At 35.5% G+C, this 18,322-nt stretch overlaps 1 protein-coding gene across 1 annotated transcript in view; it reads right to left on the reverse strand.

The window, feature by feature from the left end:
* Nucleotides 1-2,769: 2,769 nt before the first annotated feature.
* The window catches only part of AP1S2 (adaptor related protein complex 1 subunit sigma 2), a 28,703-nt gene continuing 13,150 nt past the window's right edge, over nucleotides 2,770-18,322 (reverse strand). The window contains exons 5-6 of the mRNA XM_065900710.1: nucleotides 4,923-4,931; nucleotides 2,770-4,087 (exon numbers count right to left, since the gene is read on the reverse strand). Of these exons, the coding sequence (XP_065756782.1) occupies nucleotides 4,040-4,087; nucleotides 4,923-4,931 (57 nt within the window). The 3' untranslated portion in view covers nucleotides 2,770-4,039. The remainder of the gene's footprint in view (nucleotides 4,088-4,922; nucleotides 4,932-18,322) is intronic.

Here is an 18,322-nt window from a genome sequence, read left to right on the forward strand (position 1 = left end):
GTTGGGCTTTCCTGGTGGCACAGTGGTTGAGAGCCCGCCTGCCGATGCAGGGGACACGGGTTCGTGTCCCGGTCCGGGAAGATCCCACATGCCGCGGAGCAGCTGGGCCCGTGAGCCATGGCTGCTGAGCCTGCGCGTCGGAGCCTGTGCTCCGCAACGGGAGAGGCCACAGCAGTGAGACACCCACGTACCGCAAAAAAACAAAACAAAACATAAAACCAATTAACACTGGAGCATTGCTTTAAGTCTTTTTTTTCTCTTATGGGTGTATGGGTGTGTACACATTTTTTTTACACAAAGATAACATATATGTCTGGAGTTGAATATGCTTTTTTTCACACCAAACATTGTCCTATTTCATCAAGCCCTAGTGTTACTGTTATTTTCACTCACTGCATAGTTTGGATCTAACAATTTAACAGTATCCCTATTGTTGGATTTTTAAGTTATTTTAAGTTTTGAACTATTAAAGAATCCTGTGCTATAAACAATCCTGTGGTGGATTTCCTTAAATACTTTCATACATTACTGGTCATTTCCCTAGGATAAATTACATCAAGAAATATGAATACAGAAGTCTTTCCAGATTGCCCTCCATAAAGACTACAAAACACTTTACCGTCAACAGTAAATTTTGCTGTTCCTGCACCAAATTACTGTAACCTTTGCCGGTTTGGTAAATTTTATGTGTTTATTCATCTCTGCACATATTGGCTAAGCCAAACACATTTTTCCGTATTTAATGGGTATTAAGTTTGGTTGTTTGCCCCAAATTATTAATAATTGTTAGATTTTTTACATGTTAATAGCCAAATAGCTTTTTTACTTTAAAATTCACTTTCTTAAAGTACTAAAGTGTGGAGTCAATTTTTTCCCCTCCCTCCTACCGCATAGTTTTCCATTAGGATGTTCATCTTTTTTACAGTGTTACAGAGTTCGTTGCTACTGAATATGCCTCGTGTTAAAGCAATTCTGGTAAAAAAGAGTGGTCAGAGAAACTTGCTTGAAAAAAAAATTAGGGACTTCCTTGGTGGTCCAGTGCTTAGGACTCCACGCTCTCACTGCCAGGGGCCTAGGTTCGATCCCTGGTTGGAGAACTAAGATACCCTGCATGGCCAAAAAAATAAATAAAAAGCTTAAGACAAAATATCATTCTTAGGTTTCAGATCATAAAAAAGAAAAGATGCTCTCATACTTCCTTATAAGTTTTTTATTTTCTTGGTAACCTCCTCTCCATTGACGTATTGGAGATCTCGAGTTTCCGAGTATGTGGCATTTGGCAACTTGAGATTTGGAAATAAGGACTTAAGGATGCACAAAATACTGAGTTTAACAGAAATAGGAAAAGAAATTTCAAGATTGGGATTTCTGAGTGGTATCTGTGGAAAATGAAAGTTCTTTAATCTGTAGTCTACAGGAAAGGAATTATGTAGTGCAGAATACATTTTACTTTAAAAATTGATATGTGGAAAAAATAAATTGATATGTGGGAATTCTCTGGTGGTCCAGTGGTTAGGACTCAGTGCTTTCACTGCCGTGGGCCAGGGTTCAATCCCTGGTCGGGGAATTAAGATCCCACAGGCCATGTGGTGCGGCCAAAAAAAAGAAAAAATTTGATTTGTTCCAGAATTTAAATGCCTCTACCCTAAAAATGATTGAAAATTTTCTGTAAGTATCTAATGGATTTACAAATGCTGAATAATTCTCACTAAATTCAAAAATTTTCAGTCTTTTTCTAAATACAGCCAAGACATACACAATTAAATGTGGGCATTCAAAGCTGAATACTCATCTTAATAGCTCATGGAGAAAAAACGAGATGAACACCAGCTTGTCCTCAAGGTAGAGATGTTGGTGACTTTTCCCTCAAGTGTTAATGGGTAGTATGAGAGGGATGGAAGGAAGTAGTTTTTAAACCACTGACTGGGTCATTATCCTGATAAATGTCCATCTTGAACTTAGACTTATTAATGCCTTTTTTAAACCTACAATTTGATTACTATTTATGATTCAAAAATTCCAACTCTACATTGCCAGCAGAAGGCCATATGCCTGTTTTCAGTGAAGAGATAGCTGCATGTTGGAGGCTCTTTAAATCTACACGTATCCTTTTCTTTTAATTGCACACATATCTATTTTTAGCAGACTAGCAAATTCGTTTGATGGTAGTTGTTTCCTTGATCTTAAATATCCTCATTTCATTGTTTTCCTATTTTTTCTAAAAATCAACGAGTATACTTAAAAAAAAATCCACAATTTTGTATGTAACATTTCCTATCTGTAGTTAATAGGCAGTCCCTTAACTATCATAACCAAAATGTTGATTTGCTACTCATACTAGGCAGTACTTGGCACATACCCGTCCATTTCAGCAAGTGTGCTAGCACCTCCAGTTAGTGTGTGTGTGGGGGGACTCCAGTTGATCTGGAATACCTCTGATTACCTGGAGTGATCTGAGTTGCTCATTCAGAAAGAGAAAGTCAACTGCATCAAGGTTTTAAAAGCAGTATTTATTGATTGAAAATAAATGTGTAGATAAGCTCTCAGTAGCATGGACTCCACATTATTTTTTAATGAGCTTGAAGTACATGAAGACTCCGTAAGTCTTCCGCCATTTATCTTGTGTGTGCTTTCAACCACCACCACATTCAAATGTGGGTGAATTTTCAACATTTTACTCAAAAAATTTTTTCTTTAAATTCTTCCTTCAGCAGCTCTTCATAATTTGACAAACTTTTGGAAAGAGACAGATAAAAACACACGACAGTGGTGTACATTGAACATTTATTACAACTAATTGGCGATGTGATAAGACGTGCTCACGTGGCCTGAATACTGGTCACAATCACAACAAAGCTTAATCCAGCCCAGCAGATACAAATGAAAGTGTAAACTGTGAAGACATGTTTACATACATAGAAGTATGTATAAAAGTGACATTGAAACAACTGTATATCCTTAAAAAATATAGAGCCCACTAGTGCCATTTTACCTCATTCAACTCACACTTTCATATGAGAGGTGGTATCTGTTTTTATATTTATGACTTCCAATAACTAGGCAGTGCCATAGAAGGGAAGGAAGCTGCCCTAAAGTTTGCTGCACTTCTAAGTGGAGGGAAGCAATAGGGGAGTAAAATAAATTTGGCTGTAACAAGCACCCTGGAAGGAATATTCCTGCTTTAAACAATGACTTATGCAACACTTTGTGAAGGGAGTAAAACATTTTCCGTAACATACTGTTATTAAGAATCCCTGGTAAGTCAACATTTCCATTTTATTTTGGGGGCATCAAAAAGAATACAACTAAGTGACTAAATGATTATGACAACAAGAAACTTATCTCAGGAGTCCAATGTTCCTTGGCCTTAAAAATAACGTGCTTACTATTATGAAACAGCTGATCTCTGTTCCTCCTCCCAGGTCTGGAATGCCTAAGAAATAATTTTTAGTGTAAAACAGCATCATTCCATTAGCCTTTTGTGTATTCCCTTTGTTTTAAGGTGTTTAGTTTCTAATAAGGGTCTTTGGTATACATTTGTTTTTTTCCTAAAGTTTCAACATAGAGTGAAATTTTTATTCATTTGATATGTGACATGTCAATTCCCTTTATTCGCATATATACTAAAATGAACTAGTCTTTGGTTTCATAAAACCAGGTTTCACATAATTTAACTTTTTTGCCAAAGACAGTAATTAATAAATGTATATTGCCTGACTGTGTCATATTCATAGATACACATAATCAAGGTAATGATAATCATCTATTCAAGAGAAACAGACCTATAAACTTTAAAATAGCCAGAAAAAGTACCTTTCTTTTCCTGCATTCATTCTAATTCATATTTAAGTCCCTTGTTATCACTTGATTAACCAAAGTTCCCTTTAAAAAAAGATTGTGTAGGCCTGAATGAAGCAGCTTAGCAGAACAGTAATACTGACAAGACGTCATCTTACACCATTAGCTAACACGAACATGAAGGCAGTGACCATCTACAGTGTGTGAAATGCCACAAGAAGTCATCAACAGGGGAGGAGAGTTATGTCAGTCCAATTTCTTCAAGAACGCTACGTGGGGTTTCAGCTTCCTGTGGAGGGAAAATGTGAGACTCTGGTAAGCAGATCCGGGGAGGCTTGAGAATGTGAAATTGACACGGAAAGGCGTGCAAGTTTCAGAGAACGCTGAACGCAAGCAGTTCAGCAGTATGGGCACTTCTGTGGAGAGCCAGTGCTTATTTAGCGACTTTTGCCCCAAACATCAGAGACCACAGGAGGATATTTTCAGCATGCATTAAATACCTACTGACTACCTACCAATTGTGCTGGGCTCCATTGCTGTAACACAAAAAGCAGTCAAGCCCACTGCAAACGCAGTGCAAACCCACAGCTACCCGACATTTCTACAGGAAAGGTAAGTTACCTTAGTGTTCAAATTCAAAACCTCCCCTAAATAAAGACCAGGGAACCCCCCCCCCCGGGTTCTCCCCATTCTTCACATATTTTGTTTTCCCTGCTCTTTTTTCAAGTCATATGTATTTATTCTTCTCTGAGTTTTTACTCAGTTTTGGACTTAAATGTCCCCAGCAGCAAGGCTGCAGAAACTCACCTTCCCAGACCTCCCCAGAGCAACCAATGGTTTCAGTGGAAGCAACATACAGAAAGAATGCTCTGGGATCTGGGACAAAAGTGCCTTTTGTTCTATGGAACAACCAATACTCATTTTTAAATGTCAAAAGAAGACTAAACAAAGTAGGCATACTAGTAAAAAATTAAACGTTTTTCCCAAGTGTCTAATTTTGCACGGCACAAAATAAAAAAGGATCAAGTAGGTCAAATTTCAGATATTACTAACAACAAGTTTGTAATTAAAAGGCATACTAGATTTTAACAGAGGAAAACAATTTTTGTACCCAAATAACTTACTTTTGCATCCTAATTGTGGTACAGCACAAAACAAGGAAAAGAAAAATTAATTAAACCATAAATCCATACATTAGATTTAATTGTATGTAAAGCACTACATGAAATAATCTTAAGTTAATTATTTAAACTCTTTGGTCTGTTTCCTTATTCCTTATACTATGAAAACAAGGATCATAGTACTTACCTTCATATGTAGAGATTAAGGGAAATAAGGCTTAGTGCCTGATTCACAGGAAGTGCTCAAAAAATGTTAGCTGATACATTACTCAACTGAAATCTAAATGAAGGTATTTAGCCTTACTATAAACCAGCTCTCTATATAAAGTTCATATGATGACCTTCTAGTATGTTTGTGTATTAATGAAAAATGGGTAAAAGTCAGCTATGGTGAAAAAAGGCTATTTTTTATGAAGTATTCTTGCCCCCATCCCCGCCTCCAAATTGAACCTCAACCTAACCAGGCTACAGACCTAAATATACATGGAGGATAAGAAAACAAGTTAAACATCACCGTTATAATCTGCCAGATACAGAATGGAGGAAATTCTACAGCATAGGGGACTCGGTTTAACAAAAATAGGCAAAGGAGGGTAAAAGCAGAGGAGTTGTTAAAGATTAAGAGAGACTTAAAGAGACCAGATAAAATGTGAGCCTTGTTTGGAATCTGGCGCTTACAAACTGATTATAAAAATGCATTTTTCAGACAATTAGGAAAAAAAACCCAACCAGGAATAAGACATTAGGAATTACTATTAATTTTGGGGGGTGTGGTACTCATCTCTTAGGGATACATACTTAAGTAGTAAAGATGAAATGGTAGGATGTCTAGGGCTTGCTGTAAAATAGGCAAAAAAGGTGGGGTGGAAAAAAAAAAGGCAGGGTGGGGTGGTGATTTATGAAACTAGCATTGAGTTGATGGTTGTTGGAGCTGTGTGATGCGTACATGACAGTTCCTTATACTATTCTATTTGTATGTCTCAGAGTTTTCATGATATAGCTTTAAAAGAAAGTTTAATGGAAGTGATGCAACACTCCCAAGAATGATGTAAGCCAATCTCTTTCATTTATAATAATGTTTAGCCTTAAACATTAAATACACTGCAAGACTGACATCTGAATCACATACGTATTAAATAAAGGGGACAATTTAAAAAGAATCATTTCCATTTAATGTTAAATAATTTTTAAAACATCATATAACCTTTAATGTATTTATTAAAGGGTGCCTACATTGAATTCTATAGTTAACATTCTTAGCTTACCGTGTAAAAATGTCCCCCTATCCTATTCCCTGGAACTGGTCAGACTTCCCCTATGTGTTCACTGCTTGCAATCTTATATAGCATTTCTTGAAGAGAACCACGTTACTTCTCAAATATGCATTATTTAAAGTATCTGTCCTTTCTGAAAGGCCTAACTTCAAAGAATCATTTACACATTTTCTTCCTTTGAGACTTACACAAAGAGTACGTTAGAGTTTTTTAATCAGTTGTATTTATAATATAAAATTAATTTTCACATGTTCACACTGAAATTGTAGCTCAAAATTACCTAGAAAAACTATTATCTGAATTAGTAATATCCATAGAAACAGAAAGTAGAAAGGTGGTTGGTTACCAAGGGCTGAGGGGAGGGGAAGTGGGGAATAGTTGTGTATAATGGGTACAGAGTTTCAGTTTTGCAAGATAAAAGACTTCTGGAGATCTGTTGCACAACAATGTGAACATACTGAACACTACTGAACTGTACACTTAAAAATGGTTAAACTAGTAAATTTTGTTATTTTTAAAAGACAATTTAAAAAAATTACCTGGAAAAATTAAAATATGAAATATATTATTTATCAAAAGGATGGAGAAGAAAAAAGTCATTCACATGAGACAAAGTACATGCAATACTTTTATTTTAGACATGCAAGGAAAGGTATTTCAGAATCTACTAGTTTAAAGCAAGCAGCTGTATACAAATAACAAAAGAAGCAACATCTTGTTACAGCTGGGCACACAGCATCCAAAGCAAACAGGCATGAGACAACGCATATTTATGCAGCATTAAAACCACATGAATGACATGTTGCAGGGCTGGGGGAGGGATAGAGGAAAAAAATGGAAACGAAAGACCAATGTTTCCCAATGCTATCAATGTATATAATGCTAAATTTCTCATTTGACCGCCTACCCAGGTGCTTCAAATGTCATGTGGTACAGTGAGAATGGTAAGAATGGAAACAACTGATCTGCATACCTGCCTTATACACATTTTCACAGGTCTTCTTTCAATGGTAAATCAGTTTGAGCATCTTTTGAATGTATTGTTTAATGATAGGTTACTTAACTCGGGCTTTAAACTCTCTAGGCATAAACAATGAATTATTTGGTAATTTCCCCTTTATAATAATATATGTTGCATGTTTTATTAAAAGTATACACAAAAATTATCAGTATTAAAGGTTTTCATATTCAGAAATATAAAACCATATTTAACAAATCATTAAGTAAATGCAGACAATTATAAAACCATAACTAGTAAAATATTAGTATTTAAGCAATATTAGAATCTTAACTATATAAAATAAAGCAGGTATCAATACTTTGAAAGGATTACTTACTATTGAACAACAGATATTGCAGAAGAGACTTTTCTGACATAGCTTTCTAATAGTTCTTAAAGGGACTGTTTGATATTGTATAGCACAAATGTGATTCAATAAATGTGGCGTTATAAATTTCTTAGAAACTGAATGTTTTACCTTAAATATTATATAATAGTAGATTTTACTTTCTTGTATTATTTCCAAATACACTTTTATGTGATACATTAGAAAACGTTTGCTCATATAGACTATAATATAATCACCCTAAATATAGCTCCCCCAGCCCCCCGCCAACATTTGAAGATGAAACCACACTATATTATGGCATTGCTTATTCTGCCCTAGCATTTCAGCTATATTTTCTTTGGTAAACATTTTAACAATTGCTAGGTATTCCTCTTACACGATTAATCACAGATGGTTCATAAATGATGACACGTATGTGTTTAAGATGAAGCATTACTCAAAATGGTCATAGGTCATATTTTTTCAAGAAGAAATTAAACCAGCTGCAAGCAGGAAAAGCTATATCAAGATCACATATCGAATGAAAATAAAACAGAAAAGAGGATGAAAACAGGAAAATTATTACAATTATAAAGGTAATGGTTCTGAAATGTTCTATTATTATTATACAAGATAATCAGTCACCAAGCTGAGGGTATTTTCTTTCATGAGCATATCAGCTCTCTATTTCCTCTGTGAAATTCTGCATACACGATGATGAGTAGTCATTTAGTACACAGGGACATTAAAATATTCATGACGTGGCTACAAAAGAAATGCATATATTCTTACACACAGTATACAAACTGACATAGACACAATCAGATTTCTAGACTGTTTAGTGCACAGTAAAGAAATTTTAATTGAAACTTAGAATTTGTTTGTTTTTAGAATTTTGGTTCATGGCTGAATATTTAACTTCTAAACAAAGCCCAGGAGTTCAGATTCATCTTTTATAATTTTACTGTATATAATGATAATCTATATGATGACCTATATGTCCTACAAAATCCGAAAGCACTGTATTTACTAAAATACTCTGAAAAGATGTTTCAGTATAAGTCATCTGGTAAATACTGAGTTAACTCAAAATCCAGTTAGAATACTCCCTCCCACCAGTGTTCAAGTTCATCAGGATTTTACCACACGAAGCAAAGGAATTTAATCCCTTAATGGAAAATCATTACATCCTAGAATGACCATGAACTTTTACAGATCCTAAAGGAAAATCTTTCCCAAGAAAAAAGTAGTCACCCATATGGTAGCAGTAGAGGTTTTCAATGGTTTGCTTAGCTTAAAAAAAAAATTCCAAAGACTATACCCTTGCGACTAAGGATATTACTTTTAAAATAATCCTCGAGAAAGATTTTAAAGGACTCTCCAAATAGACGTGTTAAATGTCTATGCCTTCTCTCTATAAATGTACCTAAAAGGATGTTTCTCACATCAACAAGGTAACCTGAGGTGAGGTTTTAAACTGACCCTAGAGTGCACAGAAGAGATGAATGTCTAGGGACTCCAAAACCTCCCTGAAACTAGAGACAAAATTAGGTACAGATTTTCCTGAGAAGAGGGCCCATGGCCCATCAGACTCTCAAAGCGATTACACCCCTCCAAAAGGCTTGTGACTCAAAAAAGTTTAAAACTGCTTATTTGAGTGCTTTTAAGATATCCTCAATTTAATATTTATTCAACTTGGCACTTTGAAATATTAGGCTACAAACTGATGTAAACTGTTTCAGTAAAATATGTAACAGATACCTTATACTTAAATAATAACCATTAAATACAAAAGTGTTTGAGGAAAAAAGCCAGTTAAATTTTAATCCTCAGATAATTCCTAAACAGTTTAAAGATATAATTGCTTTTTTTCTCCCACTCAGAATATTGTGGAATGAAGCAGCAAGCTAAAATAATATTAATAATAAATTGAACCCCTAAATGCTTCATTTTCATGAGGGAATTCGATTTCGGTATCAATGGTATTAATTATAGTATTTTGGTCAATGAACTCTGAACCTATTTCAATATTCTCTGTGTAAAAAATATAAATTATAAGCCCCAATGATAGATCATTATCAGAGCAAAATTCCCTATGAAAATATCAGTTAAATGAAATAATTGGGACTATCCCTTGGGTTTTAATGTAATTAAACTTTTCAGGTAATGCTAAACTATAAACAACGAACTTGACAAAATTATAATTACAAACGGAATTTATATATCCTACTACATTTTGATACATGTAAGTACTCCAGCACATATTCTACTATGCTTTCTTACACCCAATGAAACTCTTGCTGTGATACATGTTCCGTTTTCTGGACAGAGAACAAGAAAAATTTGTCTATCAAATAACCTTTCACCTAAATAATACCAGTACTTTGAGCCTTTATATTACAGCTTTTCATCTTTTTGTTTTCTCTCTTAATTTTATTTATTTATTTTTTTGCGGTACGCGGGCCTCTCACTGCTGTGGCCTCTCCCGTTGCGGAGCACAGGCTCCGGACGCGCAGGCTCAGCGGCCATGGCTCACGGGCCCAGGCGCTCCGCGGCATGTGGGACTGGGACACGAACCTGTGTCCCCTGCATCGGCAGGCAGACTCTCAACCACTGCGCCGGCAGGCAGACTCTCAACCACTGCGCCACCAGGGAAGCCCTCTCTCTTAATTTTATATCACACCATGTAAAAACCAACAATTAAAAGAAAAGAAAAAGGTACTTTCTCAAATAGGGCTGAGTACACAGCGGTTCCTCCCCAGAGGAGACTTAACTATGAAAGAGGACAATTCTATAGAAGCAATTCTCAACCCTGACTGCCCCAGGAATTTCTCCCCCCCCCCACCCGTATGCGGGCCTCTCACTGTTGTGGCCTCTCCCATAGCGGAGCACAGGCTCCAAAGGTGCAGGCTCAGCGGCCATGGCTCACGGGCCCAGCCGCTCCGCAGCATGTGGGATCTTCCCGGACCGGGGCACGAACCGGTGTCCCCTGCTTCATCAAGCGAACTCTCAACCACTGCGCCACCAGGGAAGCCCCCCAGGCATTTCTGACAGACCTTTACTACCCTTTAGGAAAGAAAGGAGTTGATAAAGCCAAACTATTCTTTATAACAGTGATCCATATTACTGTACTTAAGAAATTATCATCCAGTCAATTGAGAAGAATACTCTTCAAAGGGCAAAAACCTCCTCCCCGGAAAAACATTCTTCAAGGAGAAAACAAACTCTAAAACCCACAAAAATAAGTGTATTGGGCTTCCCTGGTAGCGTAGTGGTTAAGAATCCGCCTGCCAATGCAGGGGACACAGGTTCAAGCCCTGGTCCGGGAAGATCCCACATGCTACAGAGCAACTAAGCCCGTGCGCCACAACTACTGAGCCTGAGCTCTAGAGCCCGTGAGCCACAACTACTGAGCCCGCGAGCCACAACTACTGAAGCCCACGCACCTAGAGCCCGTGCTCCGCAACGAGAGAAGCCACTGTAATGAGAAGCCCGCGCACCGCAACAAAGAGAGCCTCCACTCGTCGCATCTAGAGAAAGCCCGCGCGCAGCAAAGAAGACCCAACACAGCCAAAAATAAAAAATAAAAAAAATTTTTTTAAATTAAAAAAAAATGTATTCTTTTAACCACTTTTAAGTTGCTATAACACGTTTTAAGTACTTGCCCAGTTTAAACTGCTCGGGGCTGAGAAAGTTGTGCTATAAATAAATGCCTTAATGACCATTTAGCATTTAAGGCTGATTTTTAGCTAAATGACAGATATGCCCATAATTAACCAAGTTATTTTTTCTCTTATATACGAGGAAAACATTATAGTGGATTAAATATAACTCCAGTATTCTGGGCCTTCTTACCACCAGTACATTTTATGAGTCATGTAATAATTATATTAATTAAGAATTGGGGAGGGTGAGAATGAAGTCTGTTACAATACACAGACCTTATAGTCCTGTGCAGAATTAGACCTACTGCCTTCTACTACCTAGCAAACTGAGTTTAATACACTGAAATGTCAGTGATTTAGATTGTGTGGGAATAAAGACCAGGATGAAAATAGTGAGGAAAAAAATTTAACCAAGTTGTATTACACAAACATAAACCACAAGTTGCCCTTAGTACAGATTCTTTGGAGACCTATTTTTTTAAATAAAGATTAGATATTTACTATTTTCAGTCTGAAATGGGCCTTTAAGCCTGGGCAAATCTATTCCAAACCCTCAACATTTTCCTCAAGTTATCTACCTCTTCTTTCTCCTCAGTCCCTGCAGCTCTCCTCTAGATGTAGTTTCTCAACTCATCCAACTCATGAGGAAAAAAATTTACAGCTTTAACCCGTTCATCTCCTCCAAACAGAGGAGGGAGAAGACTCACCTTACTCAAGACCAATGCTTTTGATTCCATTCCTATTCACCCTCCGCATATACTTTTCCCATTATTCCATTCCTGTTTTTCATCGCTCTCTCCATTAGCTCCTCTTCTCAGTATACATGCATGTTCAACTTTCCTCCATACTAAGAATAATCTTTTTCTTAATCCCCTACAAAAAGGACCAGATGTAGTGGGAAGTGTAGGACAACAAACACAGCAGAAAGGAATTAAGTTACACCTGTTCTCAAAACCACCTACGTTCCTAAGAAACCTCATTACCTTAAAAATTCCCAGATATTCACTATACTAGGCCAATGACTCAAAAGTAAAATGATCTGATAAACTATAATGAAAACTGGTAAGCAAGTAATTATCTGAAGGCTTAAGTCTTGTTGAAATGAGAAGTGCTTAAATAAACTAGTGGTATTGGATCCAAAACTGAAAACCTAGTGTCCTGATTTTTCTTTCTGGTACACTATGTAGTCAAAGAGAAATAATGTACATTTAATTAAAAATATATATAAGAAAGTGTAATTTGAAGTTACTGCTCTACTTCAGTTTTTCTTGAAGGGGCTTTACTTATTCCTTGAACTGTATCCTTTGTCCTTCATGTTCTAGAATACAATGGTCCTTTTTATTGCCCCTCACTGAATACTGTGGCAAAGTCCTTATTCTCAACTCTGGAACTCTAATCCTTGAGCTAAAGACCAAAGGGCTGCAGAGTATCCAAATGCACTAAGATCTCTTTTTAGCAATGAATAAAAAGAGAAGAAATGAGAGCACTTTATAAGGTACCTTTTAGATGAAAGGGCTCACGGTGTCTTATTACAAAAGCACTTGTGAGGCACTAGGAAAATCCAGCGATTTTTTTTACATTAAGTTAGCAATGTGGCAAGAGCAATATGGTTGCTCCAGATGGTTAGTGTTAAAATGGCCAAAAGAACATAAGTGCTTCACCTTACCTGCTGAAACTTCCTTTTTAGCAAATTCTACTCTAGTTTCAACTAAAGGAACAACACAATGTAGTCTTCCATTCACAGAGCAGCAATTTGTCTTTTTTAAAAATTTATAAATTAAAAAAAATTATACTTAAAATACATGTTTTACACTTCTAGAAAACAGGAGGGAGGGACCTCAAATATCTTCAGAGGTAATACTGTTAATGTCCTGCTCCTAGATCTTTTCTTACTTGATGCGTATCTTTCCATATCATTACATAGAAATTGATCTCATTTCTTTCAAAGCCAGGTTAACAGTTTCATGTATGGTTGTACTGTAATTTTCTTAACCTATTTCCCATTGATGGACATTTGGTTAGGTTCCAATGGCTCAATATTATACTGAGCATGTGTCTTGCTGCATTTGTATATTTCTGTTGGATAAAATTCCTTCCAGTGTAACTAATGGGGCAAAGGTGTACACATTTAACTGTTAATAGATATCACTAAACTAATCCTTCAAAATGGAATACAAATGTATGTGTTCATAAGAAGCAAACAATTATTCTTTGCCAATCCAAGAAACCAAAAAAAAAAAAAGCTAACGGATATTTTAATTTACATTCCCTTAGTCAAAGGACCATGTGTTTTTTCTTTCATCTGTGGATTACTTATTCATATCTCCTGCTGTCTTATTCTGTTGTGCTGTTGGTCTACTTCTATTACATTTGTCTTAATAATGAGGAAAACTTAACTACATTTCCTAAAACCCTGCTCTAAAACCCGTTAGTGATAAAATAGTAAAGAGAAATTACTTTCTCTGGCAGTTAATTGTACTTTTTTAATAAAGAAGCAGAATAATTAACCTAGCTAATATAACTTTAAACTATAAAGAAATAGTTTTAAGCACATTTTAGGGTAGTTGTATTGTATTTGCCCTGTTCTTCCATTAGGATCATAACTTGAAATGCCCTAAACTTAATCAGGATTTTCAAAATAGAAAAGATTTCTTGGAATCACTGAATTTCAAATATTCAAACTCTAAATATCTTTACTAAGTAAATTCTTTAACGCTAATAGGGTATAAAAGAAAAACAACAAAAATGTCTACAGGTACAACATAAGTCTATATATGTAAATTCTGGTCATTTAAACTATTCCTCTCTTAAGGAATTATCAAATCCCTAAGGTGGATAGGGAAATCAGCAGAAAATTCAAGTGTTCTAACTGCCTGCAGGGTATGCTCAATTCTGTTTTCTGGCAAAAACTCAATTACCTTAATAGATGTTAACAGATTTGGTTGTTGTTGAGGAAATTAAATTATATAGTGACATCCCATAAGTTTTGCTACGGGCTATCTCTGGTTATCAAGTAAAAGTAATTTTGGTGGATCACAGAGGTGATTTTTATAGCCATTTACTTGAGCACATTTCTCCTTCTTTCACAATTTTTAGGGTTTTTTTTTCCCCTTCTACTTTTGATTCATTTTCAGCCAGTCATTTATAATCTGGACTATACATTATACTGAAAAGATGTAGCAGTCCATAAATGTAAATGGAATCTATAAATGAAATTTTTATAAATTACATGATGTTAAATTAAACCAGGGTTTCTGGACCTTGGCACTGTTGACACTTGAGGCCGGATAATTTCTTATTCTGAGAGGGCCGTTATGGGCACTGCTGGTTCTTTAACAGTGCGTCCTTGATCTTTACCTACTAGATGCCAGTAGCACCTCACGGCTAGCAGTGACAATCAAAAATGTGTTCAGACATTGCCCAATGTCCCCTGAGGAGGCACAACTTCCCCACCCCCAACCCTAGTTGAGAACCAGAATAAATTGTCTCTGGCTGGTGGGTAAAATTATGTTCTCGTGTGCTTGCCTGTATTTGTTAATTTTCCTATAATGGGAATTTTTATTAAAAAAAGACAGCAGAGGAAACAATAAAAGAAAAAAGAATGTCTCAATAGGGGAAAAAAGAACTCAAACCCTGCAATTTTTCAGAAAGTACTTTTTAAAGAAAAAAATCACGTCAACTTACTTCAATAAATAAATAAATAAATAAACAAACACATAAAACCACCACCACCAGCTAGGAATATGCTCTTTGCAGGTCCCTGTGCAGGTCCCAATCCTAGGGCTCATGCAATCAACTTAGTGGATCAGGACCAGCATTGAAAAAAGAATAGAATAGAAAACATGAGACTATAAAATAAGAAATATAAGTAAGTATATATTATTTAACCGAAAATTTTTTTGGTTTATGTAACTATTGTGATATAAAATTGCATTTATTACTGTGGCTTCTTGTCAAATACTTTTGAAAATCACATTTACAGTTACTGAATATTTTAAGTTATTCCAACTTTTCATTATTACAAACAGACCAGAGTAGCAACAGTGGACTCAAAATGAATTAAAATGAAACAGCAAGGGGGAAATCCTCAAAATTCTGAAAAGCAAACAAAGAAAAAGAGCTCAAAAAACAAACATACAGCAAAATGATTACAACCTAAAAACCAGTGACCAAGGGCATTGGCCAAATTGTTTCTTATTAAATGCAAAGTGAAAGGCAAGATTTGTTCCGCCTTCTGTTTTCTCTGTATCTACCCTTCTGTATTTTCTATTTCAAGCATTAATGTAACTAAACCTCACTTATCCAGAATTTGTTCTAGCAGACCCCAATCAAGTTTACTCATAAAAAGATAAAATAGGGCTTCCCTGGTGGCGCAGTGGTTGAGAGTCCGCCTGCTGATGCAGGGGACACGGGCTCGTGCCCCGCTCCGGGAAGATCCCACATGCCGCGGAGCGGCTGGGCCCGTGAGCCATGGCCGCTGAGCCTGCGAGTCCGGAGCCTGTGCTCCGCAACGGGAGAGGCCACAGCAGTGAGAGGCCCGCGTACCGCAAAAAAAAAAAAAAAAAAAAAAAAAAAAAGTTAAAATATGCTGGCGTAAAAGATTATATAGCTTTGTTAACTTTTACCCAATTGAAAAGAAGAAGGTTTAGGCTTAAAGGTTTTAATACAAACAGTGGTAATTACAAAGGAATTACAGGAGCTTGTCTTATTAAAGCCAATCCTAAGAGGATTTTTATCAAAATGCTTTTTGCTGTTATATTACTGTATATATTTTAAAGCATCTGTTTTAAAACAATGTAAGATAATCTTTATTCTTGAGTTTGACTACCTTGCCCAAAGCCCAAATATTCTTAATTAGCAAGATTTTAATTAAAAAAAAAAACGCAAACTTATTAAAAGGCATGTTATTAAATACTTCAATAAGTACTTACTTACTTAAAAAACTTTTAAGTTACAAAAGATTCATTTTTAAAGAAATCACTTTTTCTCTTAAGATTCTTACCTTTCCATTTTTATGCAGTCCAAGAGATTTATTAATTACTACTTCCACAAAGATGTTGTATAGTACTAAGATGTATCATGCAGGCCCAGCACTAAAACAAATCAATTTTAGCAGCACTAATTCTCCATAGAGCACCACTTTCTAGATGAGGCAAATTAACAACTGTAAATCCAATAAATCTATTCATAAAGTGGACCACCTTGAAGTAGAAGCAAATTCATGTGTGATGCTTGCTTTTGGTACCTCACTTATTTTTCATTTCTCAGATTACTTTAGTGAGAAACAATACCAACAGCAAACAAAGCTCAAAAGGAAAACCCCCACGAATTTGAAAATGATGCTGTTAGTATAAAAAAAAAGGTTGACACATCTCAAAGCGCTGATCAACACCATCATGCATCTACCGCTGAGGGTTAAAGCCCAACACCCAGTATTTAACTATTTGATCTTCACAGATCAAGCAAGGACTTGAAATCATCTCACGTGCAACAGTTTTGGCATAACACCCCATTTTATCCATGCCACGAAAATGGTAAATTTAGTAGTTACCAATAAATAAGGTGGGGGTCAAAGGGACTAAAGCCTTAGACTGCTCTTTATCATAAGATATCCTCAGACAAACCTCCCCATTCTTCATTCTGGCTCTATAAAATTAAGGAGCAGAGAAAAACTGGTAAGTGCCTGACTTCACAAAGAAAATACACTCTATATTTCCTTTGTCATTATATGTAATGTTTATAAAATAAATCCAACTGTACTGCTACCCCATGTCCTCCCTCCAAAAAAATCTAGCTTAAAATAGGTATTTAATTGGTGCTGGGGAAAATGTTCCAAGTATTGCAAATAAAAAATGTCAATTTAGTAATCTCAGCATGTTGCACTTTAATAATTTAAGAATCAAGTTAAGTACGAGTGGCATGTTAAGAAAATATGTTTTAAATTCCAACGGTCAAACGTTAAAAATTGGGTAACAGACCAATTATTCTGGGCTTTACCCCCAAATCTAATTATGTATTCATACAACAGAATACCAAAAGGAATTAACAGAGTTTGGTCTAGAAATATCAAAATTGTAACCCTTCCTTACCAAGTAATTAAGTAAAATAAGACATCTTTATTATTTAATCATAATATCTGATATTTTAGTAATTATTATTCAGATACACATTTATGTTATGTTCTCATTACTGACTATAAAATGCTAATTGAAAATCTACTTTATGCACTGACTTTCTAACCCTGTTTGCCTATAAAATGAAGGACTACCTAAGCAAACTATATGACATTTACACAAATTGAGTAAAAAGGACATTTTAAAGAAATTTTTCTAAAGAAAATAAATATTCTTAAGGATAGAAATGTGTATTTCACAGATTAAAAAAGGATTAAAACCAAAATTATTTTGTGCTTTGCATATATCTTTAAGCCAACAGATATTTTCAATATAAATTCAAAGTCATCTTTGGTGTTTAGAAAAAATCAATTCAAGTAAAAGACCTGACACTAAATAGAAAAAGAAAAAAAAAATCACAATATATGAAAAACTAGATTAAAATCAATTAATTAGGACTTCTACAAATTTAAGGCTGCATTTAGATAAGTGTCTTTACAGCTATATTTACAATTTTGGAAGCAAAATCATTTCATGACATAGACTAAGTGAATATTATACCCTAATTATAAGACCAAAAAAGCTACTACAGATCTAGGCATTTTGATAAATCCAACAAGAAATGATTTGAAAATACTATTTATATCTATATATCCAATTAATAAATTCCAACTATTGATAACTTGGGACAATGAAAATTTCCAGTCTAAAAAGTAAAGGATAGCATCAGTCTTAGGAAACCTACTTTGTTCAACATAGAGAAACCTCTAGGAGAATTATGAATTTCTTTACTATATTACTGAGACATACAGAAGTTGGTGTCTAAAACAGAATGTTTAAAACATACCAAGAAAATACACAAATGGCAGTTGGGGCGGACAGAGCACAGTGGTTAAGATTTCATACAGCTCTGGAGTCTAGCAGATCTGGGTTTACAATCCTGGTTTTGCCAACTGCTACCTAGGACCAGTCATTGGAACTTCACCGAGCCTCTAGAGCCTCTGTTTCTTCTTTGGTTAAAAA

The sequence above is a fragment of the Phocoena phocoena genome, chromosome X (assembly GCF_963924675.1).
Source record: "Phocoena phocoena chromosome X, mPhoPho1.1, whole genome shotgun sequence".
Taxonomy (NCBI): Eukaryota; Metazoa; Chordata; class Mammalia; order Artiodactyla; family Phocoenidae; genus Phocoena; species Phocoena phocoena.